A 21,810-nucleotide genomic window follows, 5' to 3' on the forward strand; every position below is an offset into this window, starting at 1 on the left:
GGACTGTCTTCTTTCCTGTCTAGCGTCTAGTCGGGAACACTTGAGATAGAAAAGAGAACCCAGGGAACGCACCACTGAGTCATTCTTTGGGTTCTGAGGTGCTGAAGCCATTCTACCATCTTCTCTCTGCCTTTCAGAGTTTTCATGTATATTTTATACAATGTCCAGGGGTGTTAGCTGTAGTCCGGAGGTAGAATAGAGAAAAGTGCATCTACTCCACGTTCGTAGAGGTGGAAGTCAGAACGTCCTTTTAGAAATGATTCTGAGGCTGAACAAGAAAGCGTTCTGTGATAGATTGGTGATATCTGTCATGACAAAGAACTTTAGAATTTGTCACCACGTACCCTGTAATAGCCGAGCATTTACCATCTACTCCACCTATATATGCACATCTTACCTGCGTGGTGCCCATATTACTAATGGTATGAAAATCTTTTCACCCTTCCCACTATCTTAAGTATCATAGTGCTTAATAAATAATTTATTTCTAGGAAATGGAAAAAATTATATCATAAAAGATAGCTCTTTAAAGTTTTTCAGAAATTATCATGACATAATTTTAGTGTTTACTTAGATTTGTTCTAAGTAAATTTTGATTTACTTAGTTCATAATTTGAACAACAAAGAGTAAGGAAATCTTTCAACTTAAGCTTATCAAGTTTAAATACTATATTTTAATTTTGAGTATTGCAACTGACCACATTATTTTGATGAAAATTATAAATCTAAAATTTATGGTCTAGAACTCTAAAATTCTATGTAGTTATTTTTGTTATTTTTAAGAAGTGCCATCTTTGATGCATTTAATTTAAAATTAACCCAGACTTCAGAATGGTTCCTAGTGAGAAAACAGTAAGCAAAAACTTTGTCTTCCAAGTTATTAATTGCAAATACATTGATTCCATTCCACATCTGATCATTTTCCAGCCCCTTCAATTTGTGTAAACTGAGAAGCAAAGTCTAATCCTACTTGACGTAAATCGTATAAAGCAAAAATTGACTATTTTTCTCATAATCATGTCTATGAAATAATGTGTTTGGTATTGTGTCTAACACAATCTACATGCATTTTCTCAGTTAATCTTCTTGGTTCTCCAGTCAGATAAGATGATTGCAGAAAAAGGAAAGTATGAATCAAAGAGCTTAAATAATTTGCCTAAGTTCACATAATTAATAAAGAGTGGAACCAAATTCAGGTCCTAATACAAATGTATCACAACCAATATACTATCTACAACCGCAGATCATCGGGGTAGAGAGCTTTTGATGCGCTTCCCAAGTTTAGAACCCTTTGATTCTATTCAATCATGTTCAAGGAAAACAGTATTCATATTGTCTTTTGGAAAGTACCCAATGGGAGAAAAAAAAAGGATTTATTTACTATGACGTAGCGAGAAAATCAACAGCATGATACTCAGGAAAGAGAGTTAACTTGCTCATGATAAAATACATAGATCCTGTGAAATTTGTAGGACTGCATTTTAAGTCTTTCTTTAGAACTATTAATATAGCTACTTATAAAAGAGCTCTGTCTGGATGAAAAATCATCCTGCAAGTTCTACATGTTTTCCTAAATATCAGGAAAGTAAACTTGCATGCAGGCTCTACTCACATATCATCACTCAGCCACATATTCAGATACTCACATCTGCACAATCATAAAGCAACCTTAACTTGGCTGAAGCTCTAAATGAACTCAGCCATGCTTTGTGACGGGTTTTGGGCTATAGCATACGGTCATTTTGTTCATGACACAGCATACACGACGCTGACTCTCTTCCTGAGAAGAAATACCCTCCAATTTGATCACCTTTAACTTCATCTAACTTGAGCATCACCGCAACGCTGTGAGGTAGATAAGGCAGAAATAATTCCTCAGCGTACTCTGCGTGCTGATGAGCTGACAGAGCTTTTGGAGAAATGGACTTTGGGACCAGTTCCCTTTACAGCACATTTAGGATAACTTCCACTTGGGCAAAAAGCTCTACAGAAACCAGCTCACATCGCGCACTGGGAGCCTCTGGGGCATATCTAAGAGATCTTTTGCACATCCTGCCGATTAAGGAACAAGTACACCTTGTTACTTTATTCACTGATGCTTATGACCTGCTGTGGGTCAGGGCCTGTGCTGTGCCCGGTGTGAAGGGTGGTGGCTACACCGGCCTCAGCCTTTCCCTCTTGAACCTGACAGTCAACTAGGGAGGGAGTCATGAGACAAAGGAACATAGAATTATATGTCAAAACTCTAACTAGTGTCACGAAGGGGCAGCACAAGGTGCTGATACAAAGGCGGACATAAGGGTCGCTGTTTACATTCAGGCAGGAGGGCCCAGGAAAGGCCTCCCTACTGAAGCCCCGGCCCCCAGGCCAGCGGTCCTGACAAGCATCCTTCCTCAGAGGAGGAAGCCAGGGGAGGCAGGAAAGCGCCGGGGAGACGCCGGGCAGTGGGGAAGGCCAGCGCGGCGCGTGGTGGGGAGGACGGCTGGGAGGGCGTCAGAGGACTCGTCCTTCAGGGATGAGGAGTCTGGACTCCGTGCCGAGTCCTCCAGGGCGCCCGGCAGAGGCTGAGCTGGGCAGTGCCACAAGCCCACGTGTGCTCCGGTCGGGGCATCCTGACGGCTGTCCCCAGGGCGAGCTGGGAGGTGGTCGGGGTGACGTCCATGCGGGAAAGCCTCGTGGGTGGTCCCTGAGGGGGCAGGAAGAGGTGAACGGCCTCGGGACACCCTCAGGACATGGTGGCTGTAAGCAGGACTTCAGGTGGAAGCAAGGGAGGGAAGTGGATGAAGCAACTGGCGGGACTGAGGGCCCACTTTCTGAGACAGGATTTGGGGCGGGTGGGGGAGGAGCCGTCTTTCTGAGATGCTGAGGTACCATAAACAGTTTAGTTAGACCCTTGGTCCTATGCGTCTGGGACTCAGCAGAAAGGATGGCAGAGGGTGGGGGTGGTAAGGGTACAATAAGGAGTATTTTTAATATTTATTGCAACCTCTCATAACGCACTCTGAATCATTCAATATTCCGTTCAAACGACGAGATTGCACGGCTAAGAGTATGGATGGAAGAAAGTGTCAAATAATCTATTGAGTTTTAAAGAATAAAACATTCTCCACATTCACTCAGCCTTTCTTGTGAAAGACTTGTCACTGTTTATTACTAATCCATAATTGATTAAAATATGCACAACGGAACTCATTTGTTGGAAGATTAAGATATACCAGCACAGTATACAGTCAGGCTCGCTGAAATAAAACAGAATTTATGTCCTTAAACTTCTGGGGAATTAATCTCTCTCCAGAAGTGTCTTCATGAGCTCACATGTTTAAGGTTCTACTTTAAAAGTTTTATGTAGAGTAAACAATTCAAATCATACCATCTGTTGGTTCCCTTCCCTATTAATGATTTAGTTTGAATTATAGAATTATTGCATAATTTGGGGAAAGCAAAGCAATATTATCACCATGTTACACGTAACGGTGCTAAATTCAAAGTCAGACAACGTGAAGGAGCACTGGGAGTGTGTGGACGTGAAACTAAAAAGGCAGATAAATGCCTCTTCTCTTTCTTTGAAAAAGAACCCATAAGTCTTCAAGGACCACACAACCAGTTGGCTTGCTAATACAATTTTTAATTGGAATTTTAAAATTGACTCTTTTTGTTAAATTTGGAAAAGATGGGACTAGATTTCACGTCCCTTGCCATATTGATCCGTGTCCTTTCCAGTCTGACATCCACAAAAATAAACACAAGGTGGGAATGGAAAGGAGAGGAAGAGAGGAAGATAAGAAAATACTTGATGGTTTATGATGTAATCATTAGTGATTCTTTCTTCTAAAATAAGAGTTTCCTGATAATTTAATTCTAACATAAATACTGAAAAATATTCTTGAGGTATACAGACATAAAACGTTTGTTTTCCCCTCTTTTGAGCAGGACCTTAGTTACACAGTTGATACTGAAGAGAGCACATTGATCATTTAAAGTCACTCTCTTCCTGAAGTTCAGAGGTACTTAGCATACCTGGCCAGAGTCTCTCTTCTTCCGCATGAAGAAGGTTCCCTAAGAGGCTCACCCGAGGTACCACCTGTGTTACCGTGAAAGGCACCCCGCAGATGCAAACCTGGAGGCAGAGTCAATGGTGCGAACAGTCACCAGCGTGAACAGGGGTTCCCGTGGCCATGAATTCCTGTCTGAAGTCCGTTCAATTTGGCAAATATCGTTTCACAGTTATCGTCTTGGCTGAAGCATTTTCATGGGTACGATGAAGAAGCTGAACGAGGTTCTCCCTACGTGTTCATGATTCCACCCGAAGTCTTCCTCCGCACATGCAAGACAGACATGTCTGTCCTAGCACCCACTCCGTCCCCTCCACATTGCTGTACAGAGTGTTCTCTAAACCATCACAAAGTCAGCATGGCGCGTAAAAGGACAAGGGAAGATCAACTCCCCCTTACAAAGCTGCTGAATTTGTGTGGTGTTACGTGAGCGTGGCACAGCAGCAAGGATGCTCCCTGACTCCCAATACACCATTACCTCATTTTTAAAAGTCAACATAAAATTGTTTTGTTTAACCAACATTTTAAAACAGATACATGTTTGCATGGCTGTTAGTGGCGTCTCACGTCGTCCTGGGGTCCAGTTCTGAACCATCGCGGATCCCGAGGGTAAAACGGAGCTACTATTGATGTTTGGCCGCCATGGTTCAACGGCAGGCACTCCATGAACCTCTCAGGCCGACCCGAGGTGCCGTTTTCACGATCGGTCTGATGAGGACCACAGCAGACATGGCATTTGACTATACTATGGCTCAAGAGTGTGTCTTTGCAATAAGCACCTAACTACCCTCAGAGAGGCCTCCGGTAGCTCCCAAGGGACAGAAGCCAGGAACACTGCTGGACTTCATCAGTGGGGGCCTTGCTCCTCTTCGCTGATGCGTCAGAAGAGACCACGCCCTCAGCTGACGAGCTACACTCGCCGCAGGCACGAACAGCACTAGATGGTTTACAAGCATTGAGTTTGATTCGCAAAGGGTTATCTAACTCTGTCTCCATCAACTTTTTCTACGGAAACAACCCGTTTCTTTTAGTAATAATATAGGTGATATACAAAATGAATAAACAAATTCACATTGAAAACAATATTTAACAGGGGATAAAATTAGGTTCAAAAACGTCCATATGGCAAAGAACAAGTCATCCCTGCCACTATCTTGTAAACAAAACTTCATCACCACTTTCAGCGTGTTGGAAACGTGTAACATGATGTGGCCACCACAAGGAGAGCGTGGCAGCCCCCATGAACGTTTATTTCAGGGCACAAGTCCAGGGCGCCTTTTGAGGTCACACAGAGCATTGTTAGGTTTCCAGGCGTGTTTTGGGGGGACACAAAGCAAATCTAAACATCCTCTGTAGCCCGCTCCACGTCTTTGCTTCACGCGTATCACCCAGAGGTGAGCACTGGTGTGGAAATGTTACCACTGTGCACACGTGGATGTGGAATGAAAGCTTGTACGATGATTTCAAATCAATCTCGACTTAAAACGCTATAGGAAACAAGGCAGAGAGTTGAAAGAACATGGATTTAGACCTAAGAGAGTCTGAGTTTGTTCTTTGTCTGTTTACAACTTGGAAATTTACCTAACCTCTCTGAGCTTTGATTCCTCATCTGTAAAATGAGAATCATCGAAGTTCCTCACAGGCTGACGTGGCAGAATGTACAGAATAAGCCACATAGCAAGACACCCGGAACATGTCAGGACTCAGGCAGGGGGTAAGCTCTCTTCCATCAGGGGAAATAATAACTTTCCTTCAGACTTAATAAAGGAAAGCGTTCTTCAATTCTCTAGATTAGGGTCAACTGAAAACCAAATAGTATGAAAGAATGTTTTTCCCTTCCATCACAATTACAGAGGAAACATTCGATAGTGAAGCCCTCAGACCCCCCATGCCAGCATCGAGGGAAATTGGGCGGTTCTAGACCAAAAGTGGGAGGACTTGGAGTCCGATGCTGGCCGTGCCCGGTGTCCCAGTGCACCCTCAAACAGCCACACCAGGTTCTGGGCTCAGAAGAACCGGTACTGAGCCCAATACACTGCAAGCACCTAGCACAAGAGTCAGAAAGTCACCCAGAGCAGGAGGTGGGCTTAGATGAAGTTACTGAGAAATCACTAACCTCCAAACAACATGATCACCTTCAGCAGTGTAACACCTGGCACTCTGGCCAAATGTGCAATTCCTGCCCTTGCGATACCTCTCTCACCTGCATGGCCTCACTGAATCCCCAGGACACCCCAATAAGCAAATTAAATTATTACTTTTATTACTACTATGATGGGTAACATTACGTGTCTAATTGGGCTAAGGGGTGCCTAGATAGCTGGTAAAGCATTACTCCTGGGTGTGTCTGTGAGGATGCTTCCAGAGTAGATTAGCATTTGCATCTCATACGCGTGAAGACCACCGCCCCCATCCGGGGGGCGTCACCCAATCCTGAGGCCTCAATACAAGGAGAAGGCGGGGGAGGGGTGCATTCGCCCCCCTGCTTGAGCTGGGCCTCCAGCTTCTCCCACCCTCACATCGGGGCTCCTGGCACTCTTCCCACTGTCCCTCGCCGCCTCACCCCCACAGGCAGGAGCCCTTGGTCCTTGGACTGAGTGCACCACTGGCTGCCTGGGCCTCCAGTCTGCAGATGGCAGGTCACAGGACTTCCCTGCCTCCGTGACCACGGGAGCCAGTGCCTAACAGTAAATCTCCCCGTGGGTACGTCGCTGTGCATCCTGCTGGTGCTGCTTCTCCAGGGAACCCTGACTGACATGACCAGTAATGAAATGAGCACTAGAAATGCATGCAAATGGCCCAAATCCCTAAACTAGCAAACAGCCGGCGGGGCTGGCGGGGGGGGGGGGGGTATCTCAGGATATCTGATGCCAAAGAAGGCGTCTCAGCGACTGTCCCACCTTGTCTCCAAGGTGACGTCTGCTATATTTCAGTATATTCGTGTCTTTTTATTTTCAATCTCCAACTGTCAGCAGTAAATAGAGAGATAAACAAATAGGTCAGAAATACATTTTCGAAATATAATTCTGAAAATATAAAGGCCACGATGAATTTGAGCAGTAATGGTAATATTTCTGGACCCTTTTTTTCCCTCTATTTAATTTCCCTTGTCATCTCTGATTTCTCGGACGCTACGCAACATCTCACGTGACACTCAGCCAGTACACCAGCAATACTGGGCTGACGGCTGAGATGGAAACACAGAAAGAGAGGCGGGAAAGGGCCGGAATCGCCGCTAGGCCAGCGGGACGTACAGGTCACACTGCTTTCACGTGTTTTATGGGAACGGGTGTGATGTGAGGCACTTCAGAAACAGCGTTTCCTGCAGGAGAGATACCCACCCATCTGTCTTGAGGGATAAAAGCGAGCACGTCTGAACACCAGGGCAGACAGACAGGAGGGACGACTTGAATGTACAGGCATCACCGCAAACAGATGGGCAACTTCAGAACACAGGCAGTTCTGAGATGTACAACGCAGGACAACAGGACTCAGCTGAGAAACATCTCTAGCTGCTTTAAACCTCTTGAAAATATTTAGAACGTCATAGCCCATGGAAGAAAACAAAAAAACAACAAACACTTAATCATTTGAATCAAACAGAAGAACTCTAGAAAGGAAGGGACCCAGCAGGTTGGCAGACAAATGACTAATGGCAGAGAGAGGCTCTGACTTGGCAAGTGCAGCTGCCTGACCGTCTGCTCAGGGGCACGTGTACTGTTTACGCAAGGCCGCAGAAAGGAGCTGAGGCCCACCCCTCTGCTTTTAGAGAATCTTAGGGAGAGTCATAGGAAGGCACAAGTGCGGATGTTTAAAAAGAAAAGGGCCATTTCCTAAGAACAAAGAAATAAAACAAAGTTCCATTCAATAACAAGCAAGAGCCTGGGGACAGAACCTGGAGGAAAGCAGTGACACTTGTGTGTGTCACCCGCCAGGCCTGGCCCAGTCACCTCGGGTCACTGCCCCTCAGAGATCACCGACCTGCGGGGACGGAACCCTAATGCACCTTCACTGTGGCGTCATGAGAACTCGCTCGTGGACCAGAGGCTCCTCGTCTACGGAGGGTTTTCATGGGACCTGGCATCCAGGGGCATACTTCATCTAACTTGGCAGGGCGGTCAGGACGCTGCCCTGGTCAGGGTCCGTTCTCTTAAGCAGTTTCAGCCTTAGCCTCGCAGCCCGCGACACAAGGACAATAAACCCCGTGCACGGTCGCGTGCTCTGCGCAGCCTCAGTCCGCACGGTCCTCCGACAATCAGGGCTGAAACAACGGAACCGCAGAGAAGAGCCGGGGCCGAGCAAAGAGGGTGGACCATGGAACACGTTTCAACGAAATGAACGTGGTGGTCTCATAAATTCTCAAAACTGCAGACCTGAAATTTTGGCTGCATTTTTACTAAAACACAATAAAAAACACAGAAAACACACAAGAAATAAACACGTGGTGCAACTATGAACAGTTGTTAAGGATGACGACGGAACTGAGAAAACTAGGCAATTTCACTGTAACAAATAACGTGAATATTTTGTGACTTCCACTGTCCCCTGTACTCGTCCAGAAAGGAAATCGCATGACCTTCTGCCACTGATTTCTCCATTTTCTCACAATGTGCAAACTTTCTTGCTCTGGGATGGAAGCACTGCTGTGGAGGCACCGGGGGAACGTGCGGAGCTGAGGAGGAGAGGAGGGGTGGGGTTTCACGGCGCGGAGGCCGGACACGCGGGCTGCCGCCGCAGAGCCCGTACACCTGGGGCCTGAGCAACAGAAATGTGTGACCTCACAGTTCTGAGGGCCAGAGGCTGCAGATCAAGGTGTCGGCAGGGCTGGTTCCTCCTCAGGGGCTCGAGGGAGACTGTTCCAGGCCTCTCTCCTTGGCTGGCAGACGGCCACCGTCAACCTGTGTGTTCACAAGATCTGCCCTCTGGGTCTCAACTTCCTCCTCTCATCACGACAGTCCTGCTGGAGCGGGGCCCACCCTGAAGACCTCATCCTCACTTGGTTACCTCTGTAAAGGCGCTTTACCCAAATATCAGCACACTCTGAGGTTCGGACGCCAACATATGTCTTTTGAGGGGGGCACCGTTCAGCGCATAAACCCCCGAGTGTCACTCTGCCTGGTGTCACACACCTAATCACAGGGTTCTCGGGCGCGGTCGTGCCCTGCGCACGGGGCTGCTCTGATGTCTGGAGGCTATTCCTGTAGTGTGGTTCTTCCTGTATTTGAAGGCTGAAGATGACATCACCACTGGCCTCATTTCAAGCTGTGTTTCTTCCCAGTATCACCATTTCCCTTAGAAACCTGACGACGGAAGGCAGTTGATGAGAGAGTGGAGCCATGTTCACTAACTCATAAGTTCACGTCGATGACAAGTATGGTCCAGGCACTAGGCAAAGTGTTGGGGTTCACATTGGGACAAAATCTGTCTCTTTACGCATGGGGACTTTTAACACGTGTTCCTTAGACACCTGCACCAAGATTCCCTGCGTGCCTGTACAACTGCAGATTCCAGCTCCCTGGGACCCACTGAATCCGATCTTTGGTGGGGGGGGGGCGATGACTTGGAAGTTAGGGGTCTATACTCTAGATGGTTCTTGTGAACTTTGAAAGTGGAGAACCACTGGTTCAGGAGAAGACATCTACAGGCTCACAGGACAAAAGGCAGGGTCACAGCACGCACAAGAGGGGCTGGGGACCCCGGAGGGGCACCTCCGTCCCCCTGGAGGCAGAGGAGGTGAACTCGGGGAGTCAGTGAGGAGCAATCAGAAGGTGATCAACACCCACATACGGACCAAGCACAAGGAGGCAGAGGACACGGCACGTGCAGAAGGGCACGGCTGCCTTCCGGGATGTTTTTACGCCGATGTGAACGCCCCCGCCCCTGCCGTCAAGGCTCAGAGCACATCACGGATTCTCCCCATGACGGTCTCTGGTGGGCCGTCCCCTCCTCTGTTACCCCTGCGCCTCCTCAGCACTGATCAACGCTGTCTTTGAACTGCTGACTTCTCTTAGACTTTGCAGCTACCTCAGCTTGAAGGGGTCTAGAAAGCCAGCTGCTCCGGCAGCTGCATCTCATCCCCGAGGGTCCCCGGGCACCCACCCCTCCTCTCCTCCCCGAGGGCCCCTCGGGGACCTTCCCAGCAGCACAGCCGCCCGGGCCTGCCTGTCCTCTTCACTCCGGTGCCACTTTCTCTATGCCAGAGGCGGGCATTTTCAAACCATCAATTTCGCCGCAGAGCTTGCAACGCGGCTCTTTCATGAAAAACCATAACCTGTCCTTCAGTGTCGGTCAGTATCTTAAACCGCACACAGGGTGTTTTACCATCTTTACTCCTCTTTGCCTTTCACTGATTTAGGAACCTCACCTCAGAGTTCCGCACCCTGACGTGGAAAGTTCTACGTGGACTCTTCCCTCCAGGCTGCCAGTGCACGTCCTCTGAGGCTGCAGAAGAGCAGGGACGCACGGGTCCTGCTGCTGACGTTTGGAAATGCTGTGAGTTCTCCGCGTCAGGCTCACTGCTCTATGTTAAGCACGGAAAGCTACATCACAGGGATGTCCTTTCTTGCAGTGTACACGGTTGATCTGTGTTAGGTACTCTTCTCCATAGGACTCTGGCTTCCCTTAGGAAAAATGAGGACTCTGCGTGCTTTGCACAGTTTCTGGCCCAGGAAGGTCAGGGGCTTCATATCACTACGGCTATTACACAAAATCACCCTTCATGCACAGTTCCACTCACGACTGCTTCTATTACGCACCACGTTCCAGACTCAGACAGGGAACATGGAGCTTTGGGATGTACGGTGTGTGCCAAGCATGGACACAGAAAATGCATTACTGTATGTCAACTGTATCTCAACAAAAGTTCTTAAAGAAAATGTAAAAAAAGAACGAAAATGCATTATTTAATTTCACGAATAAAGTACAGAAGACCCTGACACCAGAGCATCACGCTTGTGTCACAGTCAGACCCTGGCACATCCCCTGGGTCAGAGGTCAGCAGGGCGCAGCCCCGCAGGGCACGGTCTCTGCGGCCGGTCTCTGTGCCCTGTGCCAGCCAAAAATGGCTTCTGCATTTTAAAAGGATTGTGAAACAGTTTTAAATAAAGAATATGTGACAGAGACCTTCTATGACTCACAAGGAGCAAAATACTGGCTACCTGGCCCTTTACAGAAAAAGCTTCCTGATGCCTCATTTTGAGTACCGTGAGAAACCAGAGAAACCTATTCCCAGCTTAGGTACTTAAATATTACTTAGTTACTTAATATTACTGACCTTAACAAGAAGTTTGTAAAATCTCTGTTTGAAAGCACATCAACAAGTACTTACTGAAGACACTCATTGAAGAAATTATGTTTCTATCCTGTAAGGTTCCTTTCTCAGGGGTGCCTGTCAGCACTGGCTCCCGCGTAAAGACTTCATGTCAACTGTTTCATTTAACCCTTCAAACAAGCCAGGTGGGGTGTATTCTTATCCTTGCTCACAGAAGCAGCTAAACCTCAGTGAATCGTGTCACCTGTCCAGGGTCACAGAGCCAGTAAATGCTGGGAACAGGAGAGATCCTGTCGAAACTGGGAGACTCTGACTGTGAAATCCCCAAGATCTAATCACGCAGCTCAAATCCCCAAAGAAGATCAGGACCAAATGGGATAAACTGCAGTTTACAATATGCTTAGTGGGATTTGGCAGATTCTGGCTTTGTGAACTAGGTGGGTTCATGATGCAACAGACTGGAACACAGCTGACACAAGACTACACCCTGTATTCTTATGTACTGTTCACATACATATTTTCATGTGTATCATAACATGATTTGTTATTTTTTTAATGATTTTAAAAACATCATTTTTAAATTTCTAAAAACACTGCACTATTATCATGCCACATAGAAGCTGGGTCATTTCATAGAAGCAAATAAATGTGTATAAAAAAAAATCAAGACAAAAGTTGTAATTTCCTGTGCACTTTATGCCCACAGGTAAAAGTTTTTAACAGTTACAAAATAACTCAAGTTTTATGCCAGAGCACCAAACATATCCTCTGAACTTTGGATAATGTTGTTATTTTTTAAATTAAAAAAAGAACAATTTTCTTCTGAAAGATGCCCTTTCAGTGGTGTTCACGGAGGGAACACTCATGGGTAACGGAATTAACTCAGATTTTGGAATCTAAGAGACAGGGGTTCAAATCCCACCTCTGATGTTTAGTCACTGTGTTTCTCGCGTGACGTCACCTCTTAGCACTGGTGTCTACAAGGATGAAGGAGATGAGAAGACACACCCCGGCTCAGCCCCTGGCTCACAGGGGACCCACAGGAACCAGCCGCCCACCCACCCACCTCTCGTTGGTCCATACCCTTTACATCAGCAAATATGAGCATATACCAGCAGATTGTAGGCATCTCTATCTTTCCACCTTAAACTTCTGACTTTAGGAACAGAAGCTTAATCATGTCATTTGTGAGAATGATATTTTTCCCTGAACTTCACTGCCTGCAAAACTCAAGCAAAGCGTAAACAACATGTGACATCAAGTCCAAGCCAGAGCCCTGGCTCCCAAAGGACTCCAAGAATCACGGCTTTGAGATAAAGAGCTACTTGGGAACTGCTTTCTCTGTTACACGGGAAACTTGAAAGCCGAGCCCTGTGAGGCACCCGTTTAACTGGATCTTTGAGATAATACAGAAAATTTCAGTTCTAATTTAGGCTTCCCTCCAAGATGAATAAGATTAGTGTATTGATAAGGGAAACGGCTACTGAGCAGAGTTTCTTGCTTGAAGGCAGGAAACAAAGCCTGAAGGGTAGAAGATACGCCTGCTTTATCAAGGAGGATAAAAACCAACACAGGTTTTCTGAGAGAAGTAACTTAAAAGGTCAAGGAAGGGGAGAGAAGGAAGCTAAAGGTCTCTGAAATGACACACCGCATCTGGCCCGCTGCGTGTTCTCACTCAGAGCTGACGGGCAGAGAAGTGAGTCCCGCTCAGAACTGTCTGAGGGCTTGAACCCTCTCAACAGTTCCCAGAGCTCAGCATCAAAGTCCCTGTTTTACAGGGCAGGAACCAGGTTTAGCGAGATTAGGGCTCCCTGCCCATCTCTCAAAATTCTGTGCTTCTAAGATGCCACCAGTGAAAAGACAGTGAAAATGAGAGAACAAAGCAGATTCTGGCACAAGATAAATCATCTTCAATAGAAAAGGAACATCATTCTCAAATACCTATCTTAGAAAACCATTAATTTACAAACTTTTTTTCCCTCACGTATTTACCAAATGCTGCCCTGGCGGGCGTTCTGCTGGGGGTCCTGGGGCAGCACATGCACGGTCACATGACCAGCACAGGTGCCTGGAAGGCTGCACATCAACCCTGTGTCATCAGCCTGCTTTTTCTCACCGCGTCTGAATCTCACTGAGTGGTACCACCGTACTTCCAGAAATCAAAACCAAAGACTAGATGTCATTCCAGATTTTTCTCTCTTCCTGACCGTTTCCATTCCATCACAAGGGGCTGCTGATTCTGTTTCCTAAATATTTTCAACGTGTGTTTTCTTACAAACCTATTTTCACCGTATTTATCAAGGTCTTCACTGTGGCTCCCACACACGTTTCTACAGCTTCTAAGCACGCCTGTAACTTAGAGACGATTCTGTGCATCGCCTACCACGCTCCTGAACGACGTTTCCGAAATGCCAATGCGAGTGTCTCTTCTTGCTCTTTAACAGACGCCCTCAACCACGAGAGAGAAAATAAAAGCGACCTAAACACAGCTGAGGTCCTCCACGAAGGCCCTGCTTGCTGCCCTGAGCACACTTCCACTGGGGCTGCCCCTTCAAACCCTAACGCAGCTGCCCCGTGGTGGGAAAAGCATCCCCGACCTTCTGCTCTATCTCTAGTCAACGTACGTGTTCTCTGGCTTCACATCACGCTGAATCGTGGTGATTGATTCGGGAGTCCCTCTCTCCCAAGGGACCATCAGAGCTTTAAGAGCTGGGTGTGTGTCTTGGTACCTGCAGTGCCTAATTCAGAGATAAGTTTGAATTGAAATAAAAATCATGAAAATAGCTGTATCATCTTTAATGCCTGCATTAACTTCTAAGCCTACGACTACAACTGTAATCTGTAAACACAGACATGATTAATGTCCCTGTGCCTCTATATGAACATATATATATATAAACAAAATGTCAAAAAACGTGTGCAGAGTAGACCTTCTCTATAAACATGGACCCTGTGTCTACTTTAATTTGTGGAATAGGGTTCTTGAGGTCTACAGCTTTCAGCGCTTGCACCTTTACCCCTATACATGTGCTACAGGGAAATCCTCATTTTCCAGTTTTATAGCTAAGGTCAATATAATATCTTGGGGCAAAAAAAAACAAATTCATGACAGCGTTTGAGCTGTCCTGAGCGGGAACAGTGGCGGGAAGTGTGTCCAGATGGTGTTTCTGCGAAGCCCTCCTTCCTTGCAGAGTTCCCAGAGTCCTACAGACAGAGCTCGCCCGCTCTGTAGCGTCACACCCTCCCGCCCTCTGCGAGCTGCCAGCAGCTCAGGGCCACACGGATGTCGACCAACCGTCCATAACGATTAACTCTCTCTGGACACAGAAACTACTTTGAAGACATTATCTTTAACTATCTAAAAACTGAAAACCAAAAAATAATCCAAATACAATTTAGACTGTTGGAACAAGGAAGGAACTGAAAATGCACAAAGGCTCATTTTGACGATATCGAAGGAGGCCAAAGTTTTTCTGTAAGTTAGGTGAGTGTTTACATTATGCAAAAGTCCTGTGTTCTACAAGTAAAAGAAAAGTGAATGATTAATGCTAAACAAACCAAATTTCCCTTTATTAAACACCATAACAATTACAAAATTTATATTTTGTATTAAATTCAGTTCAGTCAGCTCTAAGGCTCTTCAATCGTAAGTAAAAGACCTTCAGGGTATAAACTGCCAATACATGTGTTATATAAGCTTATTCTGTTTAAACTTTTAGAATTCTTTCTCAATGGCCTTCACCTATTGGGGTAAACATTTTTACTATTTATTTTTAAAGATTTATTTTTACAATGATAAGAATGCTTGCGTAGCTGTACCACACAATTTAAATGGTTCTAAGAAGCCTACTTTCTACCATTGTTTTTATTTTTAAACATTATAGCCTCACATATGACGGAAATACTTTGTATATTATTGTAATCAAGATGCTACTTTACACAAATTGTAAAGAACAAAGAGAGGACTAAAGAAACTCTTCCACAGTAAGTGAATTTAAACACCTAAAATATAGATTATTTAGAATTGGTATCTGCAAAATTTTGTTGAAGTAGAATTTCTTTTGGCCAGACACAATTTCATTCGAACACTGAAGAGGCACGCAGAAGGTCTGGGTTCTAGACCAACATTTTTATGACTATTAATAAATCACTTAAGTTTTATGTGCCTGAAGGAAAACAACAAAAAGATAAGCAAATTCAACTAGATTATTTTTAAGGGCCCTCCTGGTTTTTCAGGTCACAGTTTATGAAGAAGAAAACAACAAAAAACCAAGATAAAAAAAAAGAGAGCGAGAACAAGATCATATTGACTCCCAGGTTATCAGCATGGTTAACAGAAAGTGTAGAAGACCGTGGATTTGTCGTGGGAAGATGCTGCTTCTGAAATACTTTATAGTTTGAGAAGACAATCACATCGGGCATTTATATACCAATTTCCCACCTAGACCGCGGTGTGTGATTCTGACATCCCAAGTCCCCGATGGCACTGCTTTGGGTTACGTGCAACACAGAGCAGAGGTACACTGACCACAGTCACCCAACTCCTTCCGCTGAAACTGCAAAGATTCCAGAAGGATCTGGTTTTCACTGCACTATTTCTATTTCTGAGTCATTTAATTCAGCATCAAATAGCTCTGCTGAGTGAGAAAACGCAGAAAGAAGAGGGAAGTGGAAACTTATCAACAAGACACATCCCAGGCATTCCCTGGTTCCTTTCCAACCGTTCACTAGGAGAGCAAGCCATTCCTCCATCGAGTCAACAATGTTCAGAACTCTTCACACATCAGGGAGATAAACTAACACCTGCCCGGACTGTCATTTCCCATATGTCCCTCTCATCACATGACAGTATCTTTCCAGTATCTCCTTGGGCGTCTACCCTGAGAACAGATTTCATTTAGGGTGCTGTGTTGGGACTCGGCCTCTAGAGGCCAAGATGTGGGAGCTCTTGCCAATCCAGGGCTCAGCCCTTTTTGTTTGTTCAGTTTGCTGTTTAGGGCACTGCTTAGGTCCTGGGCATCCTGTCCCCAGTGCCAGGACATGCAGCCCACGGGGCTGCTCTGTGAGCAACAGATTCCATGTCACAGGCAGAGAGTAACAGAACATTTAAAGAAAATGAGACCCATTTCTTCTTTTGAAAGAAAAAGTACCCTCCTTAAAAAATAAATCATCATTCCTAATGAAACAAGCCTATTGGATTCTTTTGTTCATCTTGTTCTAAAGAAGAATCTTTGGAGGTTCAACATAAATGACGCAGGCTTGGGTGTCTGGTTAACTTCTTGTGGTTAAATACACACACAATAATTATGATAAATATCTATTATTGTCTCGTAGAGCATTACCAGAAAATTTAATATCTAATGAAAAAAGAGAAACAAGAAAACCAATATGAAGTTCCATTCATAATTTGTAATTAGCTTTCGAAGACCAATATATTTCATTATGCATATAAATCCCGATAAGACGAAACTATGAAAATCTCATGACTTCAAAGCCTTCAATTAAAATTAAAATGCCTTATTTGAAAATCTGATTTTTATGTGTATGGCAGATAAAATGCAAAAAAGGCATGAAATATGGAAGTCAACTTTAACAAGTCCTAGATGTAAGCGACCAAAAGAAAATGAAATATGCAGCGTGTGGCTGAAAGTATGTTTTTAATCTAAGAAAAGGGAAAATGAGCTTTAGTAATTGATTTTTTTTAATTAATACAACTGTCAAGAAAAATTATTTTGAATCTAAGTCAGATAACACATTTTTAATTTCAAAATGAAATATAAGTAAGTGTTAGAATAACTCCACCCAGCATCTAGTGAGTGTTCAAGCATCCTATGAATTCAGTCTATAAAGCTAAATCAAGCCTAGTGCCAATGTCAGAAATGTTTGTACGGTCCATAGAAAGTTTAATTTGTACTTTTATGAACTCACATTCAATTTTTCCTTACCTTTTATCCATAATCACAGCTCCAGTCGGTTTCACACTGTGATTAAAATAAGAACAATAAATCAAACTCAAGTGTGAGGATGAAAAAGCACATCTCTTACCCTGGCAGAGTGGAGCAAGCGAATCCCACTGATACATGCCAACTGGATTCCGTCTACAGGTTGCGTTGCTGTGGCCAATCATCCGATACCCAGGCTTGCAAAAATAATGCACTTTACTTCCAGCTTCTCCCGTGGTCCTGTTTAAAACACCACCATTCTTCAGGGTGTGGGCCAAGCTGCAGTAAGGTGCTAAGGGTACACAAACACACACACAAATAAATACATGTTGCAATTCCCTTGGTAAGACAGATACAAATGAAATCTCTCTATTGTTAAAACAGTGGGAAATCAGCACCAATATGGAAACTTTTACTAAAAGCATCCTCACACACACAAGTGCTGGTGAAGACGCGGAGCAACAGGAACTCGTTCAGAGCTGGTGGGAGTGCACAATGGTGCAGCCACTTTGGAGGACAGTTTGGCAGTTTCTTGCAAAACTAACATACTCTCATCATATGATCCAGCAATCATGCTTGTGGGTATCTACCCAAAGGAACCTGCCCACAGATGCTCACAGCAGCTTTATGCAGAGCTGCCAAAACTCAGAAGCAACCAAGAGGCCCCGTCAATAGGTGGATGGGTAAACAAGCTGTGGTCCATCCGGACACTGTCTCCTTTTATTCAGCTAAAAAGAAATGAGCTATCAAACCACAAAAAGACATAGAGGAACCTTAAATGCACATGGCTAAGCCAGAGAAGCCAACCTGAAAAGGCTACGCGCTGTATGATCCCAACTACGCGACACTCTGCAAGGGTAAAACTCTGCAGGCAGTAAAAACATCAGTGGTTTCCAGAGGCTGGTGGGGAAAGGATGGTGGAGCACAGAGGACTTTTCAGCAGTGGAACTACTGTGCGTGAATCCACAACAGTGAACACGTGTCGTTTCACATTTTCCCAAACCCACAGAATGTCCAGCATCAAGAGTGAACCCCAAGGGCCTTCCCTGGGTGCACAGTGGTTGAGAATCCGCCTGCCGATGCAGGGGACAAGGGTTCGAGCCCTGGTCTGGAAAGATCCCACACGCCGCGGAGCAACGAAGCCCATGAGCCACAGCGACTGAGCCTGCGCTCTAGGGCCCACGAGCCACAACGACTGAGCCCACACGCCACAGCTGCTGAAGCCCGAGTGCCTAGAGCCCGTGCCCCACTAGAGAAGCCACTACAATGAGGAGCCTGAGCACCACAGCGAAGAGTAGCCCCCACTCTCCGCAACCAGAGAAAGCGCGCGCAGCAACGAAGACCCAACGCAGCCAATAAATAAATAAATAAATAAATAAATAAGTTTATCAAAAAAAAAAAAAGAGTGAAGCCCAAAGTGAACCATGGACTCTGGGGGATAACGACGGTGCAGCAAATGTACCGCCTGGTGAGGACGCTGAAAGCGGGGCCGGCTCTGCCGTGGGAGGCCAGGGAGCAAAGGGAACATCTCCTCTCAATTGGACTGTGATCTGAAACTTCTAAAAAAAATAGTCTAAAAAATAAATTAACTAGAAATCCAAAAACATATAAAGCCAAGGGCCAAGCCTCTTGAGTGTGACGTTTAGATTATCTGCAACGGTTAATCAATGGGATGCTGGAATTCTGACTTTTTAACCAAAAAAAAAAGTATCATTAAAATGGAGAAAACAGAAGAACAGCACATTTTGCAATCAAGGCCATTATTTTTCTTATTGTTGTTAAATGGGTCTTGAGAATTGTACAATGATGTAGACATTCAGCCTCTCTTTAGCATGTGGGATTTGAATACAATCTTTGAAGAAAATGCACTACTTCAGGTAATGAAAATCCTACAATAGCTTTAATCATCACATTTGTTGGGAGACTTTTTAAAATTAGAGACAGGCATTTGTGAAAATCAGTCTCACCTACACAGAATATAACATGTCAATGGCTAAAAGGCTCTGCAACTTATTTACACATTTAGAGAAACAAACTCATTTTATCCTTACAAGACCAGTTTCACCACCGCACGAAATCCTGTGAAGTCCCTTCAGATGAATAAAAGAATAAAACAAAGCTGTGAAGTCCTGGACATCCGGGGTTCCTTTTGAAAGAAGAGGTTTAAACGTACCCCTTCCCTGTGGGGGTTCCACAGAGAAAGCACGCACGTGGGTCTGCATGCTTGATGCTGAACCTTTCCTTAGAAATAAACTCAGAAGAAACCTTCTGAAGGCCGCACATCACAGCGCTGCCCGGAGGTGATGTCTGTGTGTCTGGCCTCGCCTGTCAACCACGCTCCTGAGAGAAGCATCCTCAGAGAACAGTCTCAGCTGGGCGATCTTCTGAAGCACCGTTTCATTTTTTTGTTTTTAGTGGACTCATTTTTATTAAGTTAAAATCTGCTAACTCTTATAAGAAACTCCTGTCCCATCGGCCACGCCATTTTCCACATTCAACTGTTCGAGACTCAATGTTGTAAGTTTTGAACGAACCGAAATACTGAGTTTAGGGAAGGTATGAGCATAATGAGGCATCCCAGCTACCAACTACCCAGAATTCCTGTGCCAGGAAATTAAAATAATCATGATAATAATAATAGGGCCAAGCAGACTGTAGACTTGCTCCAAGTTTCGAGCTAAAATACAGTCTGAAACGCTCCTGAAGGGGCAGTGAAACCACGCACGTCTCGGGGTGTCACCTGTGATTTCTGTCACCGTTCAGTCTGTTAGGAGAGAGGATCTGCAGGATGACTGTCTAACTCTGAGTCCAATTCCTATTTTCTTTCCTACTGACTGTGTTTCTTCTGTCATCAGGCTCTCAAGACACCCCTTCCTTCCTACTCACCTAGGGCAAGATGCGGAGGGGCCCAGAGCGGGGAGACGTGGCACAGAAAAGCAACGGGGAAGATGAGAACACGGGGTCCCGCCTGCTTGATTCCTGGCTACGTCAAGAGCTAAGAGGACAAAGGCCCGATCCCTGCGCGGCGGGTGGTGCCTTGGCAACGCAGGCGAAGGAGGGAGGTTGTCAAGGAGGATCCACCATGGAAGAGCTGGCTCTCCTGGGGTCTCGGGACGTATGTCAGCCCGTCGGTGGTTCTGACTCCCCCAGTCCCCGATGCTGAGTTCCCTGACTCCCGTGTACTTTATCTCATAGTGAAGCACCATCATTACCTCCACACTCACTCAGCAGTTTATTGAACCGACATGAACCGCAACGGACACGCACTTGCTTTCTGTGTCTTTGTTGTTTTGTTGGTTCATTATGTCGATCAGCTATATTGCTCTTATGCCTGGCGACCAATGGTTCACACGTATAAGGTGCGACTCGGGGTCATATTATGGGCTGCAGCTCCCTCGCCCACAGTGTTACAGTTCAGGGATCTTCGTTGAATCACTGCTCTGAAATCACTGCTGATGAACTCCTAGCAGAGGGCACTGAACCATCGAATTTTAAGTGAAAATCTGTTGAAAGATCTATCTGTATCTTTACCTACAGAGACATAAATATGTATGTCCACTCACAAAACAACAGTTTATAGCTTTCTCCGAAATTCTCCTTTTTCCTACTTTCCCAACACCACTTAACAAAGAAAATCTTCTTGTTCTACAGCGAATGAAAATACCCCTTGAGAGACAAAATTCAAGGTATAATCACATCGTCAGGGTACTAAGTAATTGGCCAAAGATAAAATAGGATACATTATGCTCACCGTGATTTCTTCCACAAGGTCCATTCTTGCCCATTGGAAATAAATTCAAACAATTACAAAGGTCTGAGCATTTATCTTTTGGAACGAGGAATCTGATGTACACAAATACAACCACTGCCCTAACGCTCTCGACACCCGCTCCAACGAAGCGATTTCAGCTGTGAGCTCTGCTGATAAGCTTTATGAGTGGCTACTTCGAGTGAAGGGGGGAAAACACAGGTCTGAGCATTTTATTAAACGTTATAGAGGAAGTGTGAGTGAATTTCATGCCCCCTGTCCTTACATCAAGAGCTATTTCAAAACCCTGATGCTTCTGACCATGCCATGATGTCTACCAATCGGAGGGAGCTAAAATACCCTAAAAACTGCTGAGACCTTTCTCTCTTCCGCCCACGGGATGCGCTCCATCACTGCTGACAGGCAACAGACATTGGAACAGGCAACCTCCGGGAGGTACACCCGTCAGTGAAATGCACAGAGTGGGCGTCTCCTTTGGGAAACACACCTCAGTTGTCAGCATGGATATTGTCGAGTGAGACACTGAGAAAAGGTTAGATGTTTTGCTTAGTAATTAAAATATCTGAGGAATTTAAATTGTCTTTCTACTGCCTTTGGAGGGCAGTATAAACACCAGGTGTTGGGCGGGTTGCATTGACAAATGTACACAGGATCTAATCTCTCATAAATGTATTAACTGATTTAATTAATATAGAAAACTACAGACAGAAGATGATCGAAATATATGGGAGAAAGAACAAAATAATTTAAATGTTGCTAAGGAAATATATATGTAAC

General features: G+C 45.2%; 1 protein-coding gene across 1 annotated transcript in view; it reads right to left on the reverse strand.

Annotated features, from left to right (window-relative positions):
* The window catches only part of CSMD1 (CUB and Sushi multiple domains 1), a 1,409,269-nt gene that overhangs the window by 87,255 nt on the left and 1,300,204 nt on the right, over window positions 1–21,810 (reverse strand). Inside the window, exon 49 of the mRNA XM_057697717.1 lies at window positions 17,368–17,556. Within this exon, the coding sequence (XP_057553700.1) occupies window positions 17,368–17,556 (189 nt within the window). The remainder of the gene's footprint in view (window positions 1–17,367; window positions 17,557–21,810) is intronic.

Source organism: Hippopotamus amphibius, chromosome 10, assembly GCF_030028045.1.
Source record: "Hippopotamus amphibius kiboko isolate mHipAmp2 chromosome 10, mHipAmp2.hap2, whole genome shotgun sequence".
Lineage (NCBI taxonomy): Eukaryota > Metazoa > Chordata > Mammalia > Artiodactyla > Hippopotamidae > Hippopotamus > Hippopotamus amphibius.